Source organism: Drosophila montana, unplaced genomic scaffold (genome assembly GCF_035044405.1).
Source record: "Drosophila montana isolate Dmon_TW-CO22-7 unplaced genomic scaffold, ASM3504440v1 contig_2127_1, whole genome shotgun sequence".
Classification (NCBI taxonomy): domain Eukaryota; kingdom Metazoa; phylum Arthropoda; class Insecta; order Diptera; family Drosophilidae; genus Drosophila; species Drosophila montana.
The window spans coordinates 916696-941981 of record NW_026997035.1 but is presented as its reverse complement, the minus strand read 5'-3'; the positions used below and the strand labels follow the sequence as shown (position 1 = coordinate 941981).

At 37.3% G+C, this 25286-nt stretch overlaps 1 protein-coding gene across 1 annotated transcript in view; it reads left to right on the top strand.

Moving 5' to 3' along the window:
* The window catches only part of sli (slit guidance ligand), a 77204-nt gene that overhangs the window by 24905 nt on the left and 27013 nt on the right, over positions 1-25286 (top strand). Inside the window, 2 exon segments of the mRNA XM_064680437.1 lie at positions 3589-3636; positions 19913-20881. Coding sequence (XP_064536507.1) covers positions 20526-20881 — 356 coding nt within the window. The 5' untranslated portion in view covers positions 3589-3636; positions 19913-20525.

Below are 25286 nucleotides of genomic sequence, written 5' to 3'. Positions count from 1 at the left end.
CTTATTTTTTTCCTAATCTATTCAACTAAATTCGATTCGTTCTGTTAGACTTAAAATAATACCAAAAAATTAAAATTAAGTTTTGAGCCGTTCTGTTAGACTTAAGATTCTAACAAAAATATTTATTCAAATTCAAACCGTTTTTAAAATTAGATTAGCTTGAATTAAGTCAGAATGCTCTTAATCTACTCTCTGTCTGCCTAGGGTATTATAAGTTCGGCAATTTGATGAACTGCTGTTTTTTCTTGTCTTGAATTTTACGCCTTTGCGCCTTTTTGTGGCACATGTGATGTGATATAAAGCAGAGATGGATCCGAATCGGTTAGCCAAACAAAAAATCATTTTCTGAACTCTTTAATTGCGTTTGGCTACTGCTCCTTGTTGTTGTTGCTGTTGTTGTTGTTGTTGTCGTTGTTGTTGTTGCTGCTGCTGCTGTTGTTGACTGCTTGGCTTTTGCGTTTAATTACTTTGTTTATGGCCAGTAGCGGCAGCAACAATAAAACTTCAATTTATGTGCATGCAGCCGGGCTGGGCACGAGCACTGAATGTTGTTAAATTCCAATGCACAAATTGACAGGCCACCCAGCCGCACCACCCACCCTAGCACGCCGACCGCGCCCCCGCTTTCTATACACCCCTCCCCCGATTTGCTGCTTTTGTTATGTAAACAACGCGAAAACTTTTTATTTTGTCGACGCTGCAACGCCTTCGCTGCCCCCAGCATTGCGCTCCATGACACCCAAAACTCCTACGATTCCCAATCCGTATGCCAAACTCTCGGGGTAGCAAAAACTTTTCCTTTTCCCTTTTCTTTCTTTTTTTTTGTTACGTCCCCGCCCGTTGCACGCAGTCGTACAAATAACTCGACTCAACTCGCTGAATGCTTTGCAATTTCCGCTCTTCTAAATTTGTTGAAAATTTGCGAGGCGAACGCACAAAAAGAAAAAAAAACCAAACGCCGTAAGAACTTTGCTGCCCTAATTTGCTGACTGTAAGGATGCCCTGTTCTTAGTGTAAAAAAAACGGTGGAAATCCTCTGAGAAGAATTTTAGCAATTGCTCTATAACTGAGTTAAAAAATTTATGATTGGTTTTGACCATTATTTATATTTACTATATTAAAGAGAAAAAACAATTGCGACAGTAGCGCCCAAACTGTAACTCAAACGTAGCGGCTTTCAAACTGTGAAATATTTAAATAATTAGTGGGTAGTGGACGTCAATACTTTCTAGGATATCTCTAGTTATCAAATAAATAAAATTAACGTGACTCTGAAACTGAATTGATAAGACTGTGACTTTCAAACTGCATGGGGGAAAAAAGCTGCAAATAACAAGTATTTGAAACTGTGAAACAACATTGGCTAGATATATGCATATATTACATTTGGAATTTTTGAAGGTCAATTAAACATCACCAATATACCCTTCTAACCCTGCTTCCAACAGAGTATAAAAAAGGAGCCGTGAGCTGTCGTTTTGTCGGTTTGACAAGGGAAAAGCTAAGTTTTGTTTGGCAAAAAAGTTTTATGCAAACACAACACAAGTTCATCTGGCCTCCCCTCCCGGCTTCTCGCCCCTCGTGCGCTCAGCAAACTGGCTGCCCAACCTTGCGTAATATTTTAATAAATTTTTGTCACCGGTCCCCGGTACAACAATGGCCTACCGTTAGCCTTTGTCCAATTGCCAGGTTCCATCGGACTCTAAAGCGCCTGCGTCGCAATTAGAAAAGTGCGTGGAACCTGCGTGACGTCAGCTTTTCGGATCTCTCAATCAGAAATTGGGCTAAACGAATGCGCACTTTCAATGAGTTTCCTTTCGCTCTGAAACACTTTGAAAGTGGATTTATTGGGTAGACAGATTTTGTGCAAATGTATGAGATATATATGGTTAATGAAGACTCCGAATTGAGTCAATCTGTCGCGTTTGTAAGGCGTAAATTTTGGCAATTATAGCAGCTAAATTTAAATTTGTTATCATTATGTTTTTGTATTATCTTATACGATTTCCAATAATATTGATTAATATCGATTATGAGACTCGAATATTATAAGAGCTAGCTACAGCATAGCTGGTATGTAGGCTCTCGTATAATATACATAGATAAAGAATTATTTACTTTTATATACCTTCCCCCAATGACCCCTCTAAATTAACAAACAAAAAAAAAAAGATTTTCAAAGCTAGAGCTCTGCGCCTGGAATGCACACATATTAGGGCGTCATACTAAGGCACTGAAAATATAATAAAGATCGGACTATAAACACCGAAGTTATGCAAGAATGCATTTGCCACAGTGTGGAGCTGAGAGAAGAAGAAGCATTGGCAGCTCGACCATGGGCTCAGGGTATCTTCGTGTGGATCCCACACAACTAAAGCAAAGTTGTTTCCACTTGATGTTTGCAGCTCGACGCAATTTCCATGTCAAAGCTGATTTTCTAACTGATTTCATGTCCACTCTCACACACACATACACAGAAACAGAGCAAATTTCTAGTTTCAATCATGTTGCCGGCCGCCTTCGAATGGCGTGTGTCCTGGTGGTGGCGGTGACGGCGGCGCCACTGATGTGGTAATAAACACCCCTTGTGCAGTCTAATGGACCGTAATTAACTCGTGCGCCAACTGCGGCAGCGCTGTCACAGCCACAGCCACAGTCACAGTCAACGCCAGCTGCAGCGGCAGCAGCAGCGGCAGCGTCGCGACGTCGTGTGGTCGTTCTACAAGCGATGAATAATAATTTCACCAGGACAGCAACCACAGCACAGCTCCGGCACAGTGGACAATAATGGCAGTTAAATGGCCAAAACAATTCGTTGGCCAATCCAATTTGCATATTACAAACATATTGGCCATATGTTGAATGTGCTTTATATAGTGGTTGCCATTGGTCCCATAATCCTGTCCAGATTGCGTCAAAGTAATTGCGCTTGCCCAAGATAAGCGTCAGCATATCAAATAATAGTTAGGCTTGGATAATATATGCATGGCAGAAAATTATGAATAATATTTATAAGGCTGTAAATATGCTAAAAAAAATATACATATACTCTCTTTAAGATGATATTATTTGATATATCTTATGGCTAATACATGTTCAAACTATTGAGTGTACGCACAGGTAGATATTGCAAGCGGCGACTCTTTGATCTAAATCCATAGTTTATCCAAGCGAGTGCAAAAGTAGAACAAAGAAACTCTAGAAAGGGAAATTCCGTCCTAGGCTACGCCTATAGACATTTTTAGTTCAGACATCTTGCAAAAAATTCCCAGAAATTCAACAATAGGAAAATATGTGGCAGATATTTGGTAGCTCAAGTAATTTGTAAAATAATTACTATATTTACTATATACTATAGCTATTTATTTAAAACAATAGCAAATATAAAATATATTAATTGTAAAAAATATAGAATTCAATTTTTCAATGTTTCTTAGTATTATAAATAATAAAATTTAATTATAAAAAATTAGAAAACTATATTATGATACACAAATATAATTATAATAAATAATAGTTGTATATATATTTTGTATAACATTTTTTATTCAATATCTAACCTATGTTTTATTTTTTTATATCTTTCAGATACTTCTACTATCGCAATAGCTATCGATAGTTTTTGATAAACATTTTGTAAGTTTATTATAATTAATACACATTTAATCATATTTATGCAGTAGATCTTATAAAAAAATGAAACCCAATAACAATATATAATATAAAATATGTGATATACATTATACAACATAAAAGATATTATATATTCTATATAATATTTTTTTTTTAATGCAAACTTTTTAAGCTGCACAAAAATTAAAATAATAATTGAGAAACCATATAAACATGTTACACACATCGATAACAACTTGTAAATGCAATTAAAAGCCGTTTTTTGGATATTCTAGTCGATAACAGTTTACAATGCATTTGAAGCCAAGGATTTCAAACATAAAACTTTAAAATGCGTTTGCGGTATAAAATTAAAAAAAATTTATATATATCGATCTATTAGGTATATATATATATCGATCTATCAAGTATGTATATATAATAGATCAATTAATATAGATTTAAATTAAAACAATTTTACTCACCGCTTTAGCCAAATTAGCCATTGATTTTTTGCCATTGTGCATGTTGCTGCTGCTGCTGCTGGCAGGGTGCTGCTGCTGCTGTAGTTGTTGTTGCTGCTGTTGCTGTTGTTTGCGTGACGGATATTGCCTTGTCACTTGCATGTACGAGAAATGTTAAAACGTGGAGCGGGTTGGACTGTTGCCCGCCTGCTTGCTGCCTGCCTTCGTTTTTATTTTATTCAACTTTATGCCAGGCAAACCGCTGGCCAAGCAATGGGCAAACCGACTAACCACAGCGCGCCAATCAACGGGACAGACTTATCCAACAAAGTCAGCAATAGCAACAACAAGGAATCTGTTGTTATACCGTTCGAAAGTTGTGCTAAAATTTAATTAATTTTGCAATTTGGCTAGTCAAGCAACGGCAGCAGCAGCAGCAGCAAGAAAAGCAGCAACAGCAGCAACACCAACAGTAGCAACAACACCGACAACAGTAGCAACAACAGTAGCAACAACAGGAGCAGAAACAACAACAGCAATAACAACTTTAATAGAAACAACAGCAGCAACAACACCTACAACAGCAGCACCAACAGCAGCAGCAATAACAACAACAATATTGACAGCAGCAACAACAACAGCAGCTAGCGACATTTTCTATCTGCTATCGAAAAATTATGATGATTACCATAATTGCCACTAAGCACGGGCGTAGCCAAATGTAAGGCGATTTGGCTGGCGACTATTATAAATACAAATTTAATGAGCGCAACATATGCAACAGCAGCAACAACAGCAGCAACAACAGCAGCAACAGCAGCGGCAGCGACTGGACTTTAATGCGATTACATGGCAGCGGCACATTTGTCATTTAGTAGGGGTCCATTCGGGTGGTGTGCAGCTGTGCATGTGTGTGTTTGTGTGTGTGTGTGTGGCAGCTTAAACAAATCAAGTCAAATTACTGCAATGCTAAAGAAGAATCTGTAGCAGTCAGCCAACTGGCAACTGTCGACCGACGACCGACGACCGTCGACTGCCGGCAACTGCGGCGACTCTTGTACCAGCCACAGTGCGCATCCGTAAGATACATTTTGCTGCAGGCAGACAATTGCATGGCCAACGTGCATAACTTTAACTTTATTTGTTGCCCTCTCGCTTGCACAGTGTGGCATGCGGGCCACTGCAGCAGTAGCTGCCACAGCAGCAGTAGCAACAGCAACAGCAGCAGCAGCAGCCGTTGCTCATTAAGTGCCACTCTACGACAGTTGTCGCTAATGCCGCTGGCATGCTAACCCCTCCTCCTCGCACGCCCCTGTCACGCCGGCGGGGTCGTCGTCACGGGCCAAGCTGGGGTTACACACAGTCAACGTAAATTTGCAAATATTTGCTGAAATCAGACGACGACAAATGCAGCAGCAGCAGCAGTAACAGCGGCAGCGGCAGCGGCAGTTGCATGTGCAGCAGCCAGCTGGGGCAGGGTCTTAGGAGGGGGAGGGGGTTAGTTAGTGCTAAGGGGGTTGCCAGTCCGCATAGGCACGCCTGGCATGGCAGTTGAGTTTGTTGTTGGCTTTTTTTTATTTCGGACTACCCCGCATAGCGAGGTTTTTGGCGTCCGAGCTGCAGCCAACAGCTAACTGCGGCTAAAACGAGTGTTAGTTGAATGTACTACAGTGAAGAGTCGAGAAGTGGACTAAGAGCTGCCGAGCTGCACCCAAAGGGGCTTAGGCTAACACACTCACAGCACTGCAACTGCATATAGATTAAACACTTGAGCGACAAACGGAAAGGAAACTGCACAAGATTTCCAGAGTGAATTAAACTAAAGCTTAAGTTCTAGCTGCACGCTTAACGAACTTAAGCGCGGCAACAACAAATTGTATTTGCCAGATATATATATGAAATACATATATATACTATATATACCAACGAGCTGTTGCCAAAGCGCGCGCATTAACTCAGCTGTGAAATGGGTGAAAAGGTTTCAGCTCAACTGAGTGTGAATATTAAAAGTGGGGCTAAGAAATTCTGAATGATTTTTTAAAATTGTTTTTTTACCTCTTTTTTAATTGGTTAAAGAAATTTGCTGGGTTAAATAAATATAATAAATTTAATTAAAGCAGGGAAAATCATTTTTTTTATTACGTTCAAAGGATTAACTTCCCAAGAACAGTATCAATTAATAAGCTTTAAAAGAAATATAAAAATAAAAAGATTAGCGCTCAAATTGTTTTATATAAGCTTTAACTTTATGAATGTGAAGTCTGTCCGCAATCTTCAGATAAATGAAATTAAATTAAGCTAAATATTGAATTTAAGTCTGAAATACTAATTTTTCCTCATATTTTGCTGATGTCTGCTACAAATAATCATCGGGTATTTCCCAGACAATGTTGATATAAGCTTTAACCTTATAACATTTCCACTTTCCACAATCTTCAATTAAATTAATTTAATTTAGGTAAATATTGAATCTATCAACTACTTCGCCTATTTTGCAGAACGTCTGTTATGAATAATCATCAGACAGTTTCCCGACAATATTGATATAAGTTTTAACTTAATAAATGTGAACTCTTTCCACAATCTTCTGTTTAATTAACAATTCCTTAAGTTAAATATTGAATTTAAGCCGGAAATACTTGTCAACTTTTTTTTAACTCCTATTTTTCTGGATGTCTGCAACAAATAATCATCGGGTATTTACCTTTTATTGTAACTTCGATACCGTTTACAAACCATAATTAACTGTCTTCGGTAGAACCCAACTCTAAAGTGTCTTCCTTTTGATGGTTGCGTGTGTGAACCAAAGAAAAGGCCTTTCTATAGAAATACTTGTACAATAACCAAATGGGAAGGAATATTGTTTAATAAGCATGCATTGTGTGTTACCTGTGTGACCCACTTGCTGTATGAGTCTCGGCATGAGTCAGAATATATATATATCTATATATATACATATATGCTCATAAGTATCGTGTAATTTGTATTTTAAACGCAACAAACCATAATTTAAAATGTGAGGGTAACTCAAAGTTCTGAAATGTGGAGGTCTCTTCACAGTGGTGCGTGCAGTTTATCAAAGGACCGATTGCCCCGATATATGTCTGGGTTCGGGGCAATGAAAATGAATTACATGACGGCAAATGCGGCAGCGGCGGCAACTGGCAGCAACCTGCAGAGTTTGCGGCAGTTGTTAAAAATTATTATTAAGTATTTGCCGTGCTGACGCTGTCTGAAACAAAGGCCAAGCTTTTAAATATTTAATAAGTACACAAACAGAGCCCAAAGGAGAAGTCAGATTGGCCAGTGAGGGGGCGCTGCGGAGGGGAGCTTAAACATACCTATATATATATATACATATATATTGAGCATGACTGTTGTTGAGTCACGTCAATTGGGCTTTGGACTGACTGACGGGCTGACTGACTGGGCGTCCCGCTGCGGCACTGGAAGTGGAATCAATACCCAGGCTCTGGCTCTGGCTCGGGCGCGGGCGCGGGCTCTGGCTGCCCGCCGTGTATGTACTTGTAAGGATACACACATTGTTACACACGCACACACAAAGACGCACACTTGTGCGCCCACTAACGGTGACAATAAATGAGTAAAAATGACTTTCAACGAAACGAAAATCGACGCCCCGGCGGACAGAAAATCTGTCATCAACACGCACTCGACTGTGAGGGGACCCTTGTGAAAGCCATGAAATTTGATACCAATGCGTGGAGGACCATCCAACAACGGCAGCAGCAGCCACCAACAACAATAACAACAACAACAACAACAGCAACAAAAGCTACAACAGATACAAGATAAAGTGCTCTAGTCAAGAGTGCTTGACTAGTAGATGCCCTGTACCTGACTGAAGTGCAAAGGGAGTGCAAAAAAGTTATTATTCAAAAATGTTTTCCCAGCTCTAGTAATTACCAAGATATGCCCTTAAAATTTTGAAAAGGACCTCTTTATCGAATCGAAATAGTTATCGAAAATTTAAACATATTCGTATATTCAATTCTGCATACAAAATCGAATCGAAAAAGATATTGAAAATTTAAATCTGCATTTAATATTCGCTTACCAAACTATGAATACAACATTGTTCGAGCTCTATTCAAAGAATTAATTTTTATCGAATGGGTGCAGTTATCGAGTATAGCATGCCAGAACCTATAAATCATATTGGATATGACTAGCTCTTAGATTGCCTGATAATCGCTAATGGCTGTTAATTGATTTTTAAAAAGGGGTTATCGATAAGTCATCGATAATTTGACATCATCTTTTAATGTGCATATCGTATGGCAGATTCTAAATTTGAGTACGTCAGAGTGCTTCATTCAGTCTGACAGACAGCAAAGTCTATATAGACATAGCTCATCAACCTGATCATAAATATGGTCCATACAGTCGATATCGCTTCCTCTCTCCCTCTTCCATAAATAAGCACAGCTCTTTGATGCCACCTTTAACCATTTTTGATAGGTGCAGGGTATAAAACCTGACAACAGCAGTTTGATAGCATGACAATCGCAGCCGAAGCAATTTGAAAATTTCAATACTTTTGTGTTCTTTTTTTAGTGGACCTTATTTGAGATCTAAAAGTATTTATACATTTTTCACCTCTCATCATATTGTTGAAATATTAAAGTTATAGCTGCCAACATTTTGAACTGAGCTGCCGCATCGATCGATAAATAAATTTATTGCAAAATGTTGCACATGTTGCGAGGGTGGTTTCATGGGTTTTATTTATGAAGTTGGGTTTGTGGGGATGTCATCAAATTAATAGAGGGGGGCGACATGTTTATTATTTGTTTTCGAACATGGCAAATGGCTAAATGTATTTTTATTATTAGACCACAATGTTTAATAGCCTAGATATATTGGCCTTCGAGTGGGCCACACAAACGCACAAACTTTGGCACTTATTAAACATGTTTCTCGCAAGACAAAATAATAAACTAGCTGGCCATATGAAGGGGGAGTGTTTGTTTAATATATAATAGAATTAATGGCCATAATCAAACTTGACTTTTTATGGCACACAAAGTTATTAGCTCGAGCTTTTTCATGGGATTTTCTGTGTACCATAATACTTTGCCAAAGTGAAGCTCTTCGATCAATTTTCTAATTCCAAAACTGTTACTTACAAAATAAATTGAGGTTACATTTGGTTTTTAGCTTCATAATGTTTAAAATTTAAGGCATTGCGTAAAACTGATCAACACATGATTTTGTAGAATTTAGTCTCTTGTGCGAGAATTTCAATTGAATTGCATTTGTTGAGGCTAAGAAGTGTTTTAATTTATAAACATGCTCGTCTGATATCGATTGGTGCTCCAAATTCCTTTAATTACAAATCGTTCCAATTTTGTTTTTTTCTTCCTCCAAAATTTATGATAATAAAGTGGATCAATTTATTTTGCTCTAAGAACATTTGTTCGCTCTTTCTTTCACACTTACTCTCTGTCTCGCATTTAATTTAGTCAGGTTCTTGTTAATTAAAGAAATATTTTTGGAATATTCAATACTTTAAAGAAAGAGAAAAGATATTTGTATTTTTACAATATTTATCACTTTAAGTTTTTCTGTCTTTCGTAATCGTTGGCTTTTTGAGCCTATCTCTGATTTATTCTCTGTCCTTATTTCTCTCTTTTTTTTTGTTTTATGCTCTTTCTTTTCTTTTTGTCTAAGTTTTTCTTTCTCTCTCTCTATTCGTCTTTCTTTTCTCTTTATCTTCCCTTATGTCTCTTCCTGTCTCTCTCTTTCCCTCCCTCCCTCTCTCTCTCTCTCTCTTCTCTCTCTCTCTCTCTCTCTCTCTCTCTCTCTCTCTCTCTCTCTCTCTCTCTCTCTCTCTCTCTCTCTCTCTCTCTCTCTCTCTCTCACCTTCTCTATCTCTCTCCCTCTCTCTCTCTCTAACTCTCTCTTTATTTATTTTCCTGTCTCGATTTCTGTATATCTATTCCTCTCTTTCTTTATTTCTGTCTGTATTTTATCCCTCTCTTTTTCTCTCTCTCTCTCTTTCTATCTCTCTTTATTTCTTTTCCTCTCTTTCTCTTTCTTTATGTCATTTTATCTCTCTCTTTCTTTAATTCTCTCTATTTATTTCTTTACTTATCTCTATCTCTATCTCAATCTCAGGGAAAGAAATTTCCCTCTCTTGTTTTCTTTATCTCTCTTCCTCTTATCTTTCCTTCTCTCACTCCCAATCTTATATTCTTCTATGCTAATTTCCTATTCATTTCCCTGCAACAATTTGGTGTTAGTTTTAGATCTAAGAATCGGGAATTTTATTTAGATTACGACTTGAAATATCTCAGGAACTAGAACTATCTGGACTTCATCATTTATGGTAGCTTGCACCAGTTGCTGTTGCTCTTTTGCCGCAGCCTTTTTTGACTCTTGTGGCGACTCTCGTGCTAGGAAAATTTACTACCTGCCGCACTAATCCCTGTGACGCATGCAGCAGAGAGTTGCGCCTGAGACTGTGCCTGGCAAGCGTATGCAGGGTTTGTATCTGTTGTTCTTGTTGTTGTTGTTGTTCTATGTAGCTGAATTCCCTGTAGCGGGTAAGAAAACAATGCTCGAGCATTCAGGCGAAACTACCTGACCCCGTAAACCCCGACGAAAACAAAGCGACTCTCAACTGCGATGCATTGCACCTGGTGCTGCGCCACGGATGGGATTGCGCTTGGGTTTCGGTTTTGGGTTTTGAGACTGGAACGCGGCGCGGAGCGCTGATGTAAGGCCTAGTCTTAGTTCGTTGTTTTTTTTTTCTCTTCATTTCTTTGTTTTTTATGCATTTGTGAAATAGCACGAAACATTTTATAGCCCAACATGGAAATTCGGGTTTATGTTTGGTTTATTTTTTCAAGCTCGCGCCCCAGCTGATGCCATAACCCCAAATACAAACAAAGCTGTGAGCAGAAGAAGATAACTTAAATAGTTTAAGCTTTTTTTTTTTTGGATAATGAACCCACACACAAATTGAGATAAGCACATGCCACTTGAGGCGCCATTGTAATAATAAATCCAAATCAAGTCTAAATCAAACAGAGCAGCATAATCTGCCATAATACTCCAACGCAGACGCTGCGCCCCCTCTACCCCTCTGCCCCTTTCCCCACCCCTCGTCTGCTCTACTACTAATTTTGAGGTGCGAGCGGCACTTGATCGCCCATCGTCAGCGTCACTTGTGTTGATCAAGAAACGAAAACTGAATATGAAATTATAAATGAAAATGAAAATGAATGTGTGGCTGTTGGCATAAATTGAATTTGATTGTGTTCAAGTAGTCAGTCAACTTGTCTCGCTTACTGTCTGATGCTGTATCTAATGTAAATCGTAACGATATGCACACTGTGACAGTGCCCTAGATTTAAGATTCACTTCTGCAAACCCCCAAAAAAATATAAAGTCGATGGTTCGAATACAATCCTTGCTTTTAAGTTTAATGCTTGAAACTGGCTTTGGTTCAAACCTTGCGTTGTTGACAATTTGATTGACAGACTTGCTCACAACTTTTATTATAATCTTTCAATTTGTAAAATATTTTACTTACCAAATTATTTCCTTCAAGAGTTAAATATTATTTCATTTAAATAATCATTTTAAATTTGATATAATAACTATTACCAATTATTGATTTGTTGTTATCTAGACGATTCATAATGTGATAATATGAATTTTAACTTATATAGCTTTCTTCTTACTCTCAATAATAATACGAATTTTTTATATTGCTTGTTTAAAGTTAGATTAAAACTGAATCTATATACTTATTAATGGTCGGCAAAGTGTCAAATCAAGTATTTAATACAAAAGAAGATACGAATTAATAGTTAAAAGCCTAATCAGAAAACAGAGATTATTAAAACCATTATCTACAAATATTTTTTGTACAAAAGTACGACCTTTTAATTTCATAGACATTTAAAATTATTTTTTAAATTGTTTAAACTAAATTTATAATATTTTAAATATTCAAACCATCAATCTAAAAATGTAGAAAAATATTTAAGAGCATCTTCCTTGAACTCTTCACTTTTCATGCATCTCGTCCCACTGTGCGCTGCCTTTTATTCAAATTCAGTTCTCAAAAAACAGCTGCTACACTTCATTACCATAAGGTTTGCATCCGAAGGGCAGACCTTGTAGCACATGCATATGTGTGTGTGTGTGTATGTATATATAAGCACTCATATCCTCCCAATGCCTCGACCCGCACGCCCTCACATGCAATTTGATGTGTTATTATGCTTTTTGTTGCTTATCAAACTGAAAATTCAAATTCAACTAGCGGCAGCACATTGTTTACAACGCCCCCACCTAAGGCAACAACTACAACAACAAAGAGACAACACACAAACACTTGAAGAGCTGCAAAAGTGACACTTCTAAGAGATTAAAGTGACATGTAGTGTCTGGAGCTGAAGCTGGACCTGGACCTGGAAGCCAGAGCTGCCGGAGCTGCCAGGGCCGTAGAAAGTTGAGCGGCATGAAATGGAATTATTTGTTGTTGTGCCTGTGTGTGTGTGTGTGTGTGTGTGTGCTATGCATAGATTAATAAATTATAAGCCTGGTTGGCTTTGTCGAGACCTTTGCGCTTTCTTTCTTTTCACCCGGCATCTCCTGTGGGACACTCGCAGCTCCGACTCCGATTCCGACTCCGACTGTGTGAATGTGGAGCAATTAATGTACGTGTTTTGTCATTTCATGCCACGACACTGTCTGTGGATTGTGCAACATATATAAAAACACAAACACAAACATACACACATATGTGACAGTATTTTATGCACATAATTAAGCCGGTGTATCCGTAAAAGTATGCGACACTTCCGGCTAAAGATGGGCTTACAAAAACAAAACAACAAAAAAAACCCCCCGAGACTTGGAGTCTCCGCCTCAGCCAGTCTGCTGTTCTGCTCCATTCAGTCTCCATCTGAGCTGACATTGCCCTAATACAATTCATTGAGCGCTGACCACGCTTCATGCTGCAAAAGGGGTTCTTTTTTCCTTTCCTTTTGTGCGGCTTTTGTAATGCTTACTGGCAATGCGACTGCAGGAGCTGCGGGGGAGCGCTGTCACAGTGAAAGAGTCTGCGGAAATGCCAGAGCACGAGTGAAAAAATGCAGCTGGACATTGTACATGGACCAGATGAATTAGATATAATATTAAGCGCAAATGGAAGGCCTCTAATTAGTCCCCCGTCTTGACATACTTGGCAGCCATGCCAGCTCTATGCCATGCAGTAGCCATCGAATCAATTTATCTAATAAGAATTTTATCAAATTGGCCTCAATGTGACGTACAGTTTAGGGGAAAACTCGAACAGTTATTGGAGATCCACCAGAAAGTTGACTTGATCCCATTTTCTTTATCATGTTGCCCGGCTATAGTTTCAACTGACTTCATTCTTTTAGTAGTTATCAACTGTAGATAGATAGATAGATACATGATAAATAGATAGATAAGTAGATAGATAGCTTGCCGGACAGGCTGTAAATTTTCTCCCACCGGGTCGGTGATTTCCCATTACTTTCCCAATACTATCTCTTTATCCTATCTACTTAACACTCTGTATATATAGCATACAGTTCTTTACTTTATTAACAATCTTTTTACTTTCTTTTCTCCTATTTATGATATATTCTTAAATAATATAGCAAATTAAGATTATTTTTAATTTTACTTAAGAGCACTTTTTCCTACTTACACCCTTCTTCTTAGATGTAGGCTCTAATAGCGTCACTGACAAAATTAGCTGTGAAAAGGGGCACAGCTGGCCGGACTGGCAAATAAAACACCTCCATCGGTCGGTGATGCTATTAGAAATTTGTGTTCTCTATCTAGGCTTTTAGTATCTAAATTTCATAATTGTAAATATAATGTATTGAATAATTAGGAAGACACTCGTTTTGTCGACCACTAATAAATAAAAAAATAAAAAAAAATATATATATGGAGAGATAGATATATAAATATATAGATAGATCAATAGATAGATAAATATATAGATAGATCAATAGATAGATATATAGATATATATATTTAGATAGATAAATAGATTGATAGATAGATATACAATCTATTCTTTTAAAATTGCAAGCAAATAAAATTTATGAGTTACAAACAATAAAAAATTGTTTTATCCAAAATTACAACAAAGAACTTTGAATAAATTATAACATGTTTTATATATATTAAAAAAAAATTTTTAACGTAAAAGGTTTATTTTAAATAGGTTCGAGGTACAGACCTTGAGCCAGCTAAATAAATATTTTGAAATGGAATGATCTCCAAAAAGCAGTATTAAGGATTATTTTATATAGCTTTTACAACAAATAGTATATACTTTTTATTGATTTATATTTTATGAGAATAAAAATTTTTTTGTAGTTTATCTAAAGATAAAACTTAAGGCCAATATAACATTCCGTTCTGGGGTTTTAAAGTTGAGAAATAAGAGAGAAAACCTACAAATATTTTGTTTAATAATTGCACTTTTCTATATGTAAAAATTCTTTGCAGTGTTAGTTTCAAAAGTATTTTAATAACATTTTCTTATAATAATGGAAATTTGAGAATTCAAGAATTTCTTGAAAAATGCAATTCAAAATTCCTAGTGCTATATATAAATATCTCTCACGTTTCTTCCATATTTTTAAATATTTCTCAAGTATTTAAGAGAACGGCAGTTTCTTGTTAGCTTTATAAATTTTAAGACATTTATAAACTTCTCTTTCGCCCTCATCTTGACAGTCCCATTGACTGGGTTTTGTTTCTGCTCAGATGCAGTTTGGAATCAAATATACATTATAATTCTATTGTACATGCACTTGAAAAAAGCCCGGAAGAGCTGTTTTCTATCAAATAGCTGAAGTGTTTCTTACTTCTGAAGTTATTTTACAATATTTGCTTATTTAATTTATTTTAGGGAAAATAAATTCAAGTTTGTTATAGGTTGTTGTCTTCTTGATGGAAACTTTGTGCAACTTTCTTTAATTGTTCAATATTTAACTGAAGCTTTAACCATTTGTTTTTTATTTGTTTTATTAAAAACTTCAATGCTAATAAATCCAGTTATAATTGATATTTCTATAGCACATAGAGATAGGCGTCGGGTCTGTCGTTTGGCCTTTGGCCTGCTGACAGCAGCTCTTTTCGTAATACCCTTGATGAAGCTACAACTTGTGCTGTTTTTTTTTTTTTTACTTTGCTGATTTCAGCTTAATCCCTTTGACTTGTGTTTATAAAAAATATCAACACACAGGCACAGACACACACCCTACCCTGGCACGGCTTATCTGGACAGCTGAGCCAGACAAGTTGAGAGGAGCACAACACGAATTTGACACATGTCATAAGCAATGGCAAGCATACACATAGAATACTTCCTCAATGGATGGGCCCAACTTGTATAAGCCACAAAAAAACAAATCACTTGAGGGCAGCACGGGACAAATAGCCACCCTTCCCCCTCCCCGCCGCCCCTTCAACCACGCTGAAGAAGGCGCGCAACTTGGCATTATTTGAATTAAGTGCATACTTAAGCGTAATTTATTGGAAAATCCACAAGAGCCTGTGGCCCAAGGGCGGGCGGGTGCAACCATTTAGCCAACAACAGATTGTGGGCACTATATACGTAGATATACCATATATATATAAGTAAGCGCCAGTGGGCTTACATAAATCTATTGTTTCAAGGCAATTCCTAGTTGGCTCGCTCATTAATCTGCAGACCAAGCTGCTAGCTGCTCAACCCATCCTCTGCTGGCATTCTATCTATGTCTCTCTGGCCATACTATTTGAATAGTGCGCTTCACTGTTTGCCCAAATGTCACTCGCTTTTTCACGCGTTATCTTAATAAACCCCAGTCCGAATGGGTTGTATGTGGGTGTGGGTGTGTGTGTGGGTGTGTGGGATATTTGTGGTTGTGGTACTGTGCTGATTGTGGCTGAGTTGCTGCCTCTTCTGGCTCTGCTGCTGTCTTCTTTTCATTAGACTTGTATACATGTCCCCGGGGCAGTGGCATCTGCTTGCTGCCCTCTAAGTTTATGGTACGAGTAACGAGTTATTGGCATGCATTGAATTTTGCTTTTGGAATTTTTGTGTGTGTGCCGGAGCCGAAGAGCCAAAGAGTAGACAATCATTGGCATGTATAGAATTTCACTGATTTATGTTTCATATGAAAACTCAAGAGAGAGCGAGTGCTGCCCCGACCGCACTCCTTTCCATCTATAGCACCCCCAAAGGCTGAAACTGAATCTGAGTTGGGGACTGTGAGACTGAGGCCCGTCTCCGGCTGGTGACAATGCAGTGATTACATCTTTTGAGCATTTTACCCACACACTTCCGTTTTGTCGTCTTCATCATCATCGTCATCGTCATGGAAAGAAAGGCATGCCTTTGCAGCAGAAATATTTTTGTGCTAGAGAAATGATAAATTTTTGATTAAAGGCTCGGCGTATGGATGGGTGGCTGCATGGCTGCCTTCTGCCTGTGTTTGGCATGCCTTTGATAGGCAACTCCAAACGAACGTACAACACACTCGAAACACAAGCAAAAGGTGTTTTTATTATTGAATGTTATGGCTGCCTAACGCCTAGATACCCATTGTGCCTTGAAAAAGTGTTAAAACTATAACTCTAATTATAAACAGAGCTATAACAGCTGTAATCTTTAAACTTGTTAATCAAGTTAATGTTAATGACCTTCCTCTCTGTTAGCCTTTGAGTACAATTATTCGGACTTAATATTTATTTACATAAGCTTTATTATATTAATTGTACAGTAAATAACGATGTTATATTAAGGCTTATATGTTGTTAGGCTGAAACATCATGCAGATGTTATAAACAGCTGCTTACCTACTTGTAACAGACTACTAAAACTTTAATAGAATGTTAACTTATACTGCATTTGACAATAAATTGTAAGGTTATATTCAGGCTTAACATTTGTTAAGATAAAACACCATGCAAATGTTATAGGCAGCCGTATTCTAACTTTTAACAGACTGAAAAAAAAAATAACACAAACGTGTTAACATAATGTTTATTTATACTGCAGTTGACAATAAATATTAAAATTATAATAGGGCTTGCCATTTGTTAATATGAAACTTGTTCCAAATATTACAAGCAGCCTTTTACAAACAATCTACAAAAATGTTACCGCGATGTTAACTTTAACTTATTGCTTCTCTATTTACAGAATTTTCTAATAAATTAGTTAGTCTTTTGATTTATGCCAATTATCCAAAAAAAAAAATGTATTAATTTAAAATACTCCTGGATAAAAATTGTTCTTTATAGATCCGCATTATGTAATGCTACGATATCCCATTTCTTACAATATATATCCAATTCGGTTTTTAGTTGCCTCCCAAGTCAAACTCCTCCTGCATTTCACTTTAAAGGGCATATAAATACTTTCCCAAGCTTGTTAAATTACATTTGCCAAAGCAATGTTCATTGAGTTTTCGTTGATTGCCAGTTAAGAATATTTGACAGGCGCTTCCCTCTCCGCTCCTTTTCTCTCTGTGATTACTCGAGTTAGAGCCAGAGCTCGTTATCATTCATATTCTCAATCAAATTCCAGTCAATCGCTGCTGTCAGCTATCCAAATGTTAATTTAAACAATTAATTTCAATATATGGCATTGAGCGGGCAAGATAGAGCGAGAGGGAAGAGGGAAGAGAAAAAGAGAGTGTATAGTATCTTTAACATGTCAATTTGCAAATTAAATACACAACATGACAGACGAACAGGAGACAGCAGCGGGAAGTGTGCCACAAACCGAGGCAACGAGAGTGAGATGGAAATGAAAATGTTGGAATTGGAGACGGGCATGGGAACGGGAAATGGTGGAAAGACCAGACCACACAGTGCACAAGTGCACTAAATATAGATCTGATTTGGGCAGCGGTGGAGCGTAGAGTTTGCGACTGATTTCGAGTGGAACTGAAGAACTATACGAGTGAGGACCACTACTTGGAAGCAGCAGCAGTAGCAGCAGCGAAAGACAACGAAGACTGGCACAATTTCTAGACAAATTTAATTGAGCCAAAGTGCTCACTTAAGCTCTTAAATCTCTAATTGTTTGTTGTCCAGCTAGCTTTAAATGGGGGTTAAAATAGTTCAACCAGTGGGCATAGCACAGGTTGGTGTAGAAAATGCGTAGGATTTGGAATTCCAAAGCAATTTCCAAATTCAATTAACAAATGAATAGCCCAAATGATTGGGAAAGGAATTGCCCAATCAGCATACATTATAATTCTGACTAATTTTGCTGGCGAAATAGTTGGAAAGTTACCAAAACACATGTTCTTTTCTTGTATTTTATTGCCCAGACCAGAAACAAACTAATAAGTTGAGTCATTAGCTCTTGACTCTGGGTTCTCAGTATCTACAGGTTCCTTTTTGTTATCTTCCACCAACTTTTACTTAGGGAAACATATGTTGCCAATGCAAGTTCCTATAATAATAGTTCTTCGACTAGGGTGATTAGTCTTCTTGCTGTCAGCTACTGCTACTGACAGGTGGTTTAGAAAGAAAAAAACAAGCGAACCCTCGACAATTGTCGGCAGACTAAAGAGGACCTTCATAGCTGCTGCTTACGGTTAAAGAATGTGCATTTCCTGACCTCAGTTGGGGCTTACGAGCTGAAAAGTCATTAAATTTTGTGTATCGACAAAAAAAATAAAGTAAAATAAAAAAAGTAAGCAATTCATAAAAATAAAAGGAAAAGTAAAAAATAAAATTTTAATAAGGATCTAACTTTATGAAAATACAATTTTTAATACAAAAATAAATATAAAATAAAGATAACTAAATATTATAATTTAAATAAAATAATAATGGAAAATATAAAAAAAAAAACAAAACAAATAATTAAAAAAAATTTAAAATATATATATAAAAAAAATATAATAAAATATATAAGACTTGCTTCTATTAATATACTTTGTTGGTCATGAAAAAAATATAACCCTCTCTTTAATAATGAAAATTATAGAAAAAATTCAAAATGACTTTAGATATGCTCTATGTAATACTTATACATGTTTGTAAACATACGTAAATGTAATTCCTCCTATATATTTATATATTTGCCCTAAGATTTTCTTTACCCAGATAGTCATTATTCAGATATTAAAAAGTTGAATATTAATATAGATACAAATTTACAGAAAAGTTTTATTGTACTTCTTTTTACTCAACTATATCTGAATTATATAAAAAACTCATGCAAATTAATGACAACTTCAGAATTCAGTAATTTACATACGATTTTTTACGAATGAATTGTTATTTCCAAAGAAAATGAGATAATCAAAACTCTATTTGTGGCATACAAATCTATATAAAATATCCGAAAGTCATTCGAAACTAAAGTTTTTATGTATTAGCCAGTTGCAGTTGTTGTCGTCTAACAGAAAACTCAATTCCTTAAATTTTTGCTACAACCCAGCAACAATATATACGATTTTATTGCCTCACCCGCTCTAGGCCAATATTTTTTTTGGCTTGCAACAAAATGCAATATTGAAAACTTTAAATACAACCCATCAAATATCAACTGTCACATTAGCTCCAATTCAGCTCCATTTTATTTTTTATTTAAGTGATATAAAGCGTGGCATTTATACATATAGATTTATATATGTCCATATATGCGTGTGTGTGTCTATATATTTATATCGCAGTCCGTAACAATTTCCTGCCATTGCACTGACATAGACACGCTTGCCGAATTTATAGATAATTTTTCATGATTTTTCTTGACATTCCTGCTTCATTTTTTCTCTTTTTCTTTCTGCCCGTTGCAGATGCGCGCAGCAGGTCACAGCCGAACGGAGCTCACGATGATGAAGTTGCTGGCTAGGCGTCTCTGAACTGCTGACAGCCAAGTGCCAGTGCGTATCTCAAAGATACAAAGAACAACAACAACAGCAGCAACAACAACAACAACCAGAAGAAGTCTTAGCGCATTTCCGGCTGGACGCACCTACCTAACACAAAGTGGACGGCTGGCTACCTACGCACTCGCTGCTCGTCACTCGTCACTCGCCACTTTGCCACACGCTACTCGTCACTCGCTGCGACTCAGGCGCTGCCCCTGCAACTGGCCAGCTGCTATCAGTTCTGCCGTAACGCGCGGTCGCGACGGGCTGCAAAAAAGGTAAATAAAGTGAGCGCCGGCACAGCAACAATAACAATAACAACGACAACAACAATAACGACAACGAATATCGAACAACGAAACACAATCAATATATAAATAGAGAGTGCGGGAAAAGCGTGAAAAATCCGGCAAACGGTCGCCAACAATCCTTTTGCCTTGCGCAAATATTTGTGGAAACGTGATTGCTGTTGACAAAGTGGCGTCCGCATACGCACTCGATACTTTCAATTAGGCACGTTGCTTTTAAATGTGCCACAATGGCGCCGCCGTCCAGGACGACGACACCGTCAACGCTGCAACCACCGACGCGTTGTAAAGCCGCAGCCCTGGCTAAGCCACTAATCCTGCCCCAGCTGCTGCCCCAGCTCCTGCTGCTGCTGCTAGTGTTCGCCTCTACGGCTCAGGCTGAGCCGTATTCGGGCGGCTTTGGCAGCTCGGCCATTGCCAGCGGCGGCCTGGGCTCCGTTGGCATACACATACCCGGTGGAGGCGTTGGCGTCATCACCGAGGCCCGCTGCCCGCGGGTTTGCTCCTGCAGCGGTTTAACCGTCGACTGTTCGCATCGTGGATTAACTCAGGTGCCGCGCAAAATATCAGCGGATGTGGAGAGACTGTGAGTACAAAATTATTTATATATCAATATTTTTATGTGGGCTTAACATTCAAGTGGGAGCAATCCAAAAGCAAGCAAATCAACAACAACGACAGGCACAGTGTGAAGCAGGTTACATTTTCACTACGAAGCTCGAATGCTCTTCATATATATCTGTATATCTTTATACAATTTTATAGTTTGCCTTCCATACAAATATTTTCATTTCATTTATTTTAGTTTATATAGATATTTTTTATATATTTTATTTTTGATTACTTTATCTTTATTTAAAGTAGAGATAGTATAGTAAAGTTAAGAAAGATAGATAGATTGAATAGAAAGATAAAATAAAGTTAAACAATTCTTATAAATAATATACCCAGCTTCACATCAATATATGCCAGACAGTAGAGAAAGTGGAATCAAAACACAATTGCTAAGAATAAGATTAATAGCATTTATTCACTTATTTTTCGGTCAATGCACTTTTAAATGTCGAGTTATCAATTGTCAAAAATTAAACATGAATAGGTATTTATAAATTTGCTAAAATGAAAATATATCGGAAAAAATTATTAATTAAAACAAAATATTTTTTGATTTTTGTTTTTAATAAACAAAACCACGAGCCAGCGAAATAAAGATTTATAAAATTTGAGTATATGTTATAACATGTTACCCTTTTTACCCATTTTCAATAAGGTCAGGGTATAAAAAGGGCTGTCCAATTTTATAACATTTTATAAAATATATTTCTCCTTAAAACACAAGAGTTCCCAAGGACGCAAGTAAAGTCAATTGCACACAATAGCGAAAAAAATTGAGAAAAATACAGTCAAAACGTTCTTGAACGCACCGTGACCAATAGATAATTTTGGTCCGTTCAAGATGAGTGTCCATCTTATAGAGGGGGAACTACTGATTCATAATGTCATGAGAAAGGAATGTTTGTTATTAGAGTTTTCACTGTACATTACTAAAAATACGAAAATCTCTACGTAGACCACGTACTTCTGCAAAGAAACATACTCGCCTTTTGCATAATAATAGTTGAATACAAGCAATGTCATTTCCCACGTGGTTGCAAATATTTGTTATACTTACAAATCATTTTGAAAAAAAAGTACATTTTCTTTTTTAAAGACAATATTTATATTTACGGTTATATTTTAGGGCTCCATAAAAAACGAATTTAACAAATAATTAGGCTGGGCTATTCAAACGCAGAAACTCGTTCATTAAAGAATTCGTGAATGTCATTCAAATATAAGTATTTTCAAATGCAAATCAAATACGAAAATATTTGTCTATAAAAAATGTAAATGGTATAAAAAACAAAATGCTTAAATAAATAAAGCATAAAGCTTGGGGGTAAAATCTGCTCTAAAAAATAAACAAATATGCGGCGTTAAAAGCAACAAAATGTTGTAACTTTAAACTCAAGGTGAAAACGTTTAGTAAACAAATCTCAAAATTATGAAGATGAAACAATTTATTTTTCAAGTAATAGTTAAATAAATATAAATATATATAAGAAATAGGCGAGAAGTATAAATAGATTTAATTTATAAAAATTCCTGATGGTGCAAAAATAAATTGATTTTTTCCATTTATAAAAATCGAATGTGCAGAGCGATTAGAGCAGTTGTTGGGGTACTTACATAACTCACACTTTTCCATAGATATGATAATCAGGAATGCAAACACAGACACAGATATTTTCATGCCCTTCTATCTCTGCTGCTATTTGCATTGCGAACTGTATGAACTAGTTTCTAGCCTTGACAATGATCTATATTGAAGTTGAAGCGTATGCCTTGTTATATATGTAAGCATTCATAGTTACATATACATAACGCCAGGCGTTCCCAGCTGAACATTTCTGGTATTTGACTACTTAAACAACAAAAATCATCATAGATAAACAACAGCGGGCAGCGGGCAACGGGTGAAAGGCAAATAAAGCCGTGACCATTTCGTGTCGATAACTACGAAACAAATGGACAAATGTGTCTGAAGCAGGGCCAGCGGCAAGTCGGTTAAATCTGTCTCTCGGTCTGTCTGTCGTCTTGAGCTGTGTCTCCGGAGTCGTACATTAAATCGCCATTAAGTTTATTAATTGTCGCCAAAGGAGGCAACATAAGCGCATCAGCGCAGGCCTTGCAGCCGCACAGTGGTGCCTTTTCATATTTTTCGTTGCAAAAATTTACACGCAGTTGGCCATTGTCTAAACTTCTAAAGGACACGAAAACCATTGCTGCCAAATCTGGCTCTAACGATTCTTATATAATTTAAAAAAAATTTCAAATACTTAATTTGTGATGAACTACACTTGCCTATCCCCGGTGGTACATGGTCGGGCCGATTGGCTACTCTTCTGCGCCCCTGTGGTACATCTACGTACCGATTGACCATTCTCCGATTCGAGCCGATTGACCACCCTCCTAACCTCCGGTGGTACAACGCTGGGCTCATTGGCTACTTGCTTATCCCCCGGTGGTACTTGGCCGTGCCGATTGGCAGCTCTTCCCTGCCCCGGTGACCGGACGATGTACCGATTGTCTACTCGCCTATCGCCTGGTGGTACAAAAAAGGGCGACTAGCCACTCTGCTATCCCCTGGTGGTACAAAGCAGAGCCGATTGACCACCCTACTCGCTTATCCCCCGGTGGTACGTAGCCGTGCTGATTACCATTCTTCTGTGTCCTCGACGACGTACCGATTGACCACTTTTCTATACCCTGGTGGCACAAAGCAGGGCCCCTTGACCACTCTGCTAACCTTCGGTGGTTCACAACGGACTAATTGTCCCCTCGCCCAACCCGTGCTTGTACGACGCCGTACCAATTGCTCACTCTTCTATCTGCTGGTGGTACATTGCATTTATTCAATTTGCCACAAACTTTGATTATTTGCGGTTCAATGCCGTCCCACAGTGCGGCCGCGGCCACTTTGGCAATTGTTGCATGCAACTTGCAAACGGGCAAATGCATTAAGCCAGCGTCTGCGTTCGCGGACGCCACATAAATTAACGCGCCGGCAATTAGCAAGTGTATGCAAAATGCCACAGAGCAGCGCCCCAAACGCAACGACCCGCATCGCACCGCCTCCGCCCCCGCGCCCATCAAATCAAGCCCCAACAGACCTGTAGACCGCTGCGCAGCGACCTCAAAAGCGGCAGTTGCAGCCGCTGCTGCTGCTGCTGCTATTATTGTTGTTGTTGTTGTTGTTTTTTCTCTACATAAATTAATAACAGATATCAACGTCGGACAACAACAACAACAACAACAAGAACAACACCATCAGCATAGCCCAGTTATAAGCAGTCAGGCGCCCCGAACAGTCAAATAGCGCTCAGGGACACATTTGTTTTATGCAAAAACGAGCGAAAAAAAAAAGAAAAATTATACGGAAAAAAAAACAGAGGAGAAAAATGAAAAATGAAAAAGCAAATGCAAAAACAGAAACAGAAAACATATCAACGTGCACGGCATATTTGCATTTTAAAATACCAAGCTCGTGTCAGGCACAGGGTGTTTCACGGCGCGCTGCGGAAAAGTTGTTATGGGAAAACCTGACCGAGTGACAGATTGCAGATTGAAGACGGAAAAGAACTGAATGTGAAAACAAATGTGTGTGTCGTAGTACACCAAATAGGAAAACGCACTTGAAAATGAATAAAAAAGTAAATTGAAAAACTATGAAATGCGCAGAAATGTGGTTGCAAACGCAACATGTTAAAAGAACTTACGAAAATAAATACACAAAAAAGAAAAGGTAACAAATCCAGAGAGCAAAAAAAAAAGTGGTTGAAATATGAGTACTACTTATAAGGAAATTAATTGAAAGACGAAACATGAGCTACGCAAATGCGCGAGGGGAACATACTTAAAAATATGATTGACAGTTTGATTTAAAAACCATAAAAGAAAAAGTATTCAGAACTTATGCAGCTCAAGTATTTTAATGAATACTTATGGCGAAGAGGTGGAGATTCAAATACGATACAGCAATTGAAAATAATCTTTACATAAGCGGGTTTTAACTAGGTGGCTGCATATTAAATTGATTTTGAAGCGAACAATTAAATTGTGTTTATTTTTTTGATTTATCTGAAGGGAATTGTTTTTTAATAAGTAACTCTGAAGACAATAAAGTTAGGATTGTTAGAGAACTTGAAAGAACTGTAGAATTGATTAAAATATAATATAATCATAATAATAATATAATAAATACTAAAAGAATACAATAAAAAATGAATATATACGAAATAAATTTACTAAAAAGAGTAAATAATCAATCGAAATATTGAGCTGCAAAGCAAATAATAAATGTATTCTATAAACAATAATAAAAATAAATCTGAAATATATTTTACATGGACACAAATCTTGTAGCAGACATCGAATCGTTTTAAAAATTG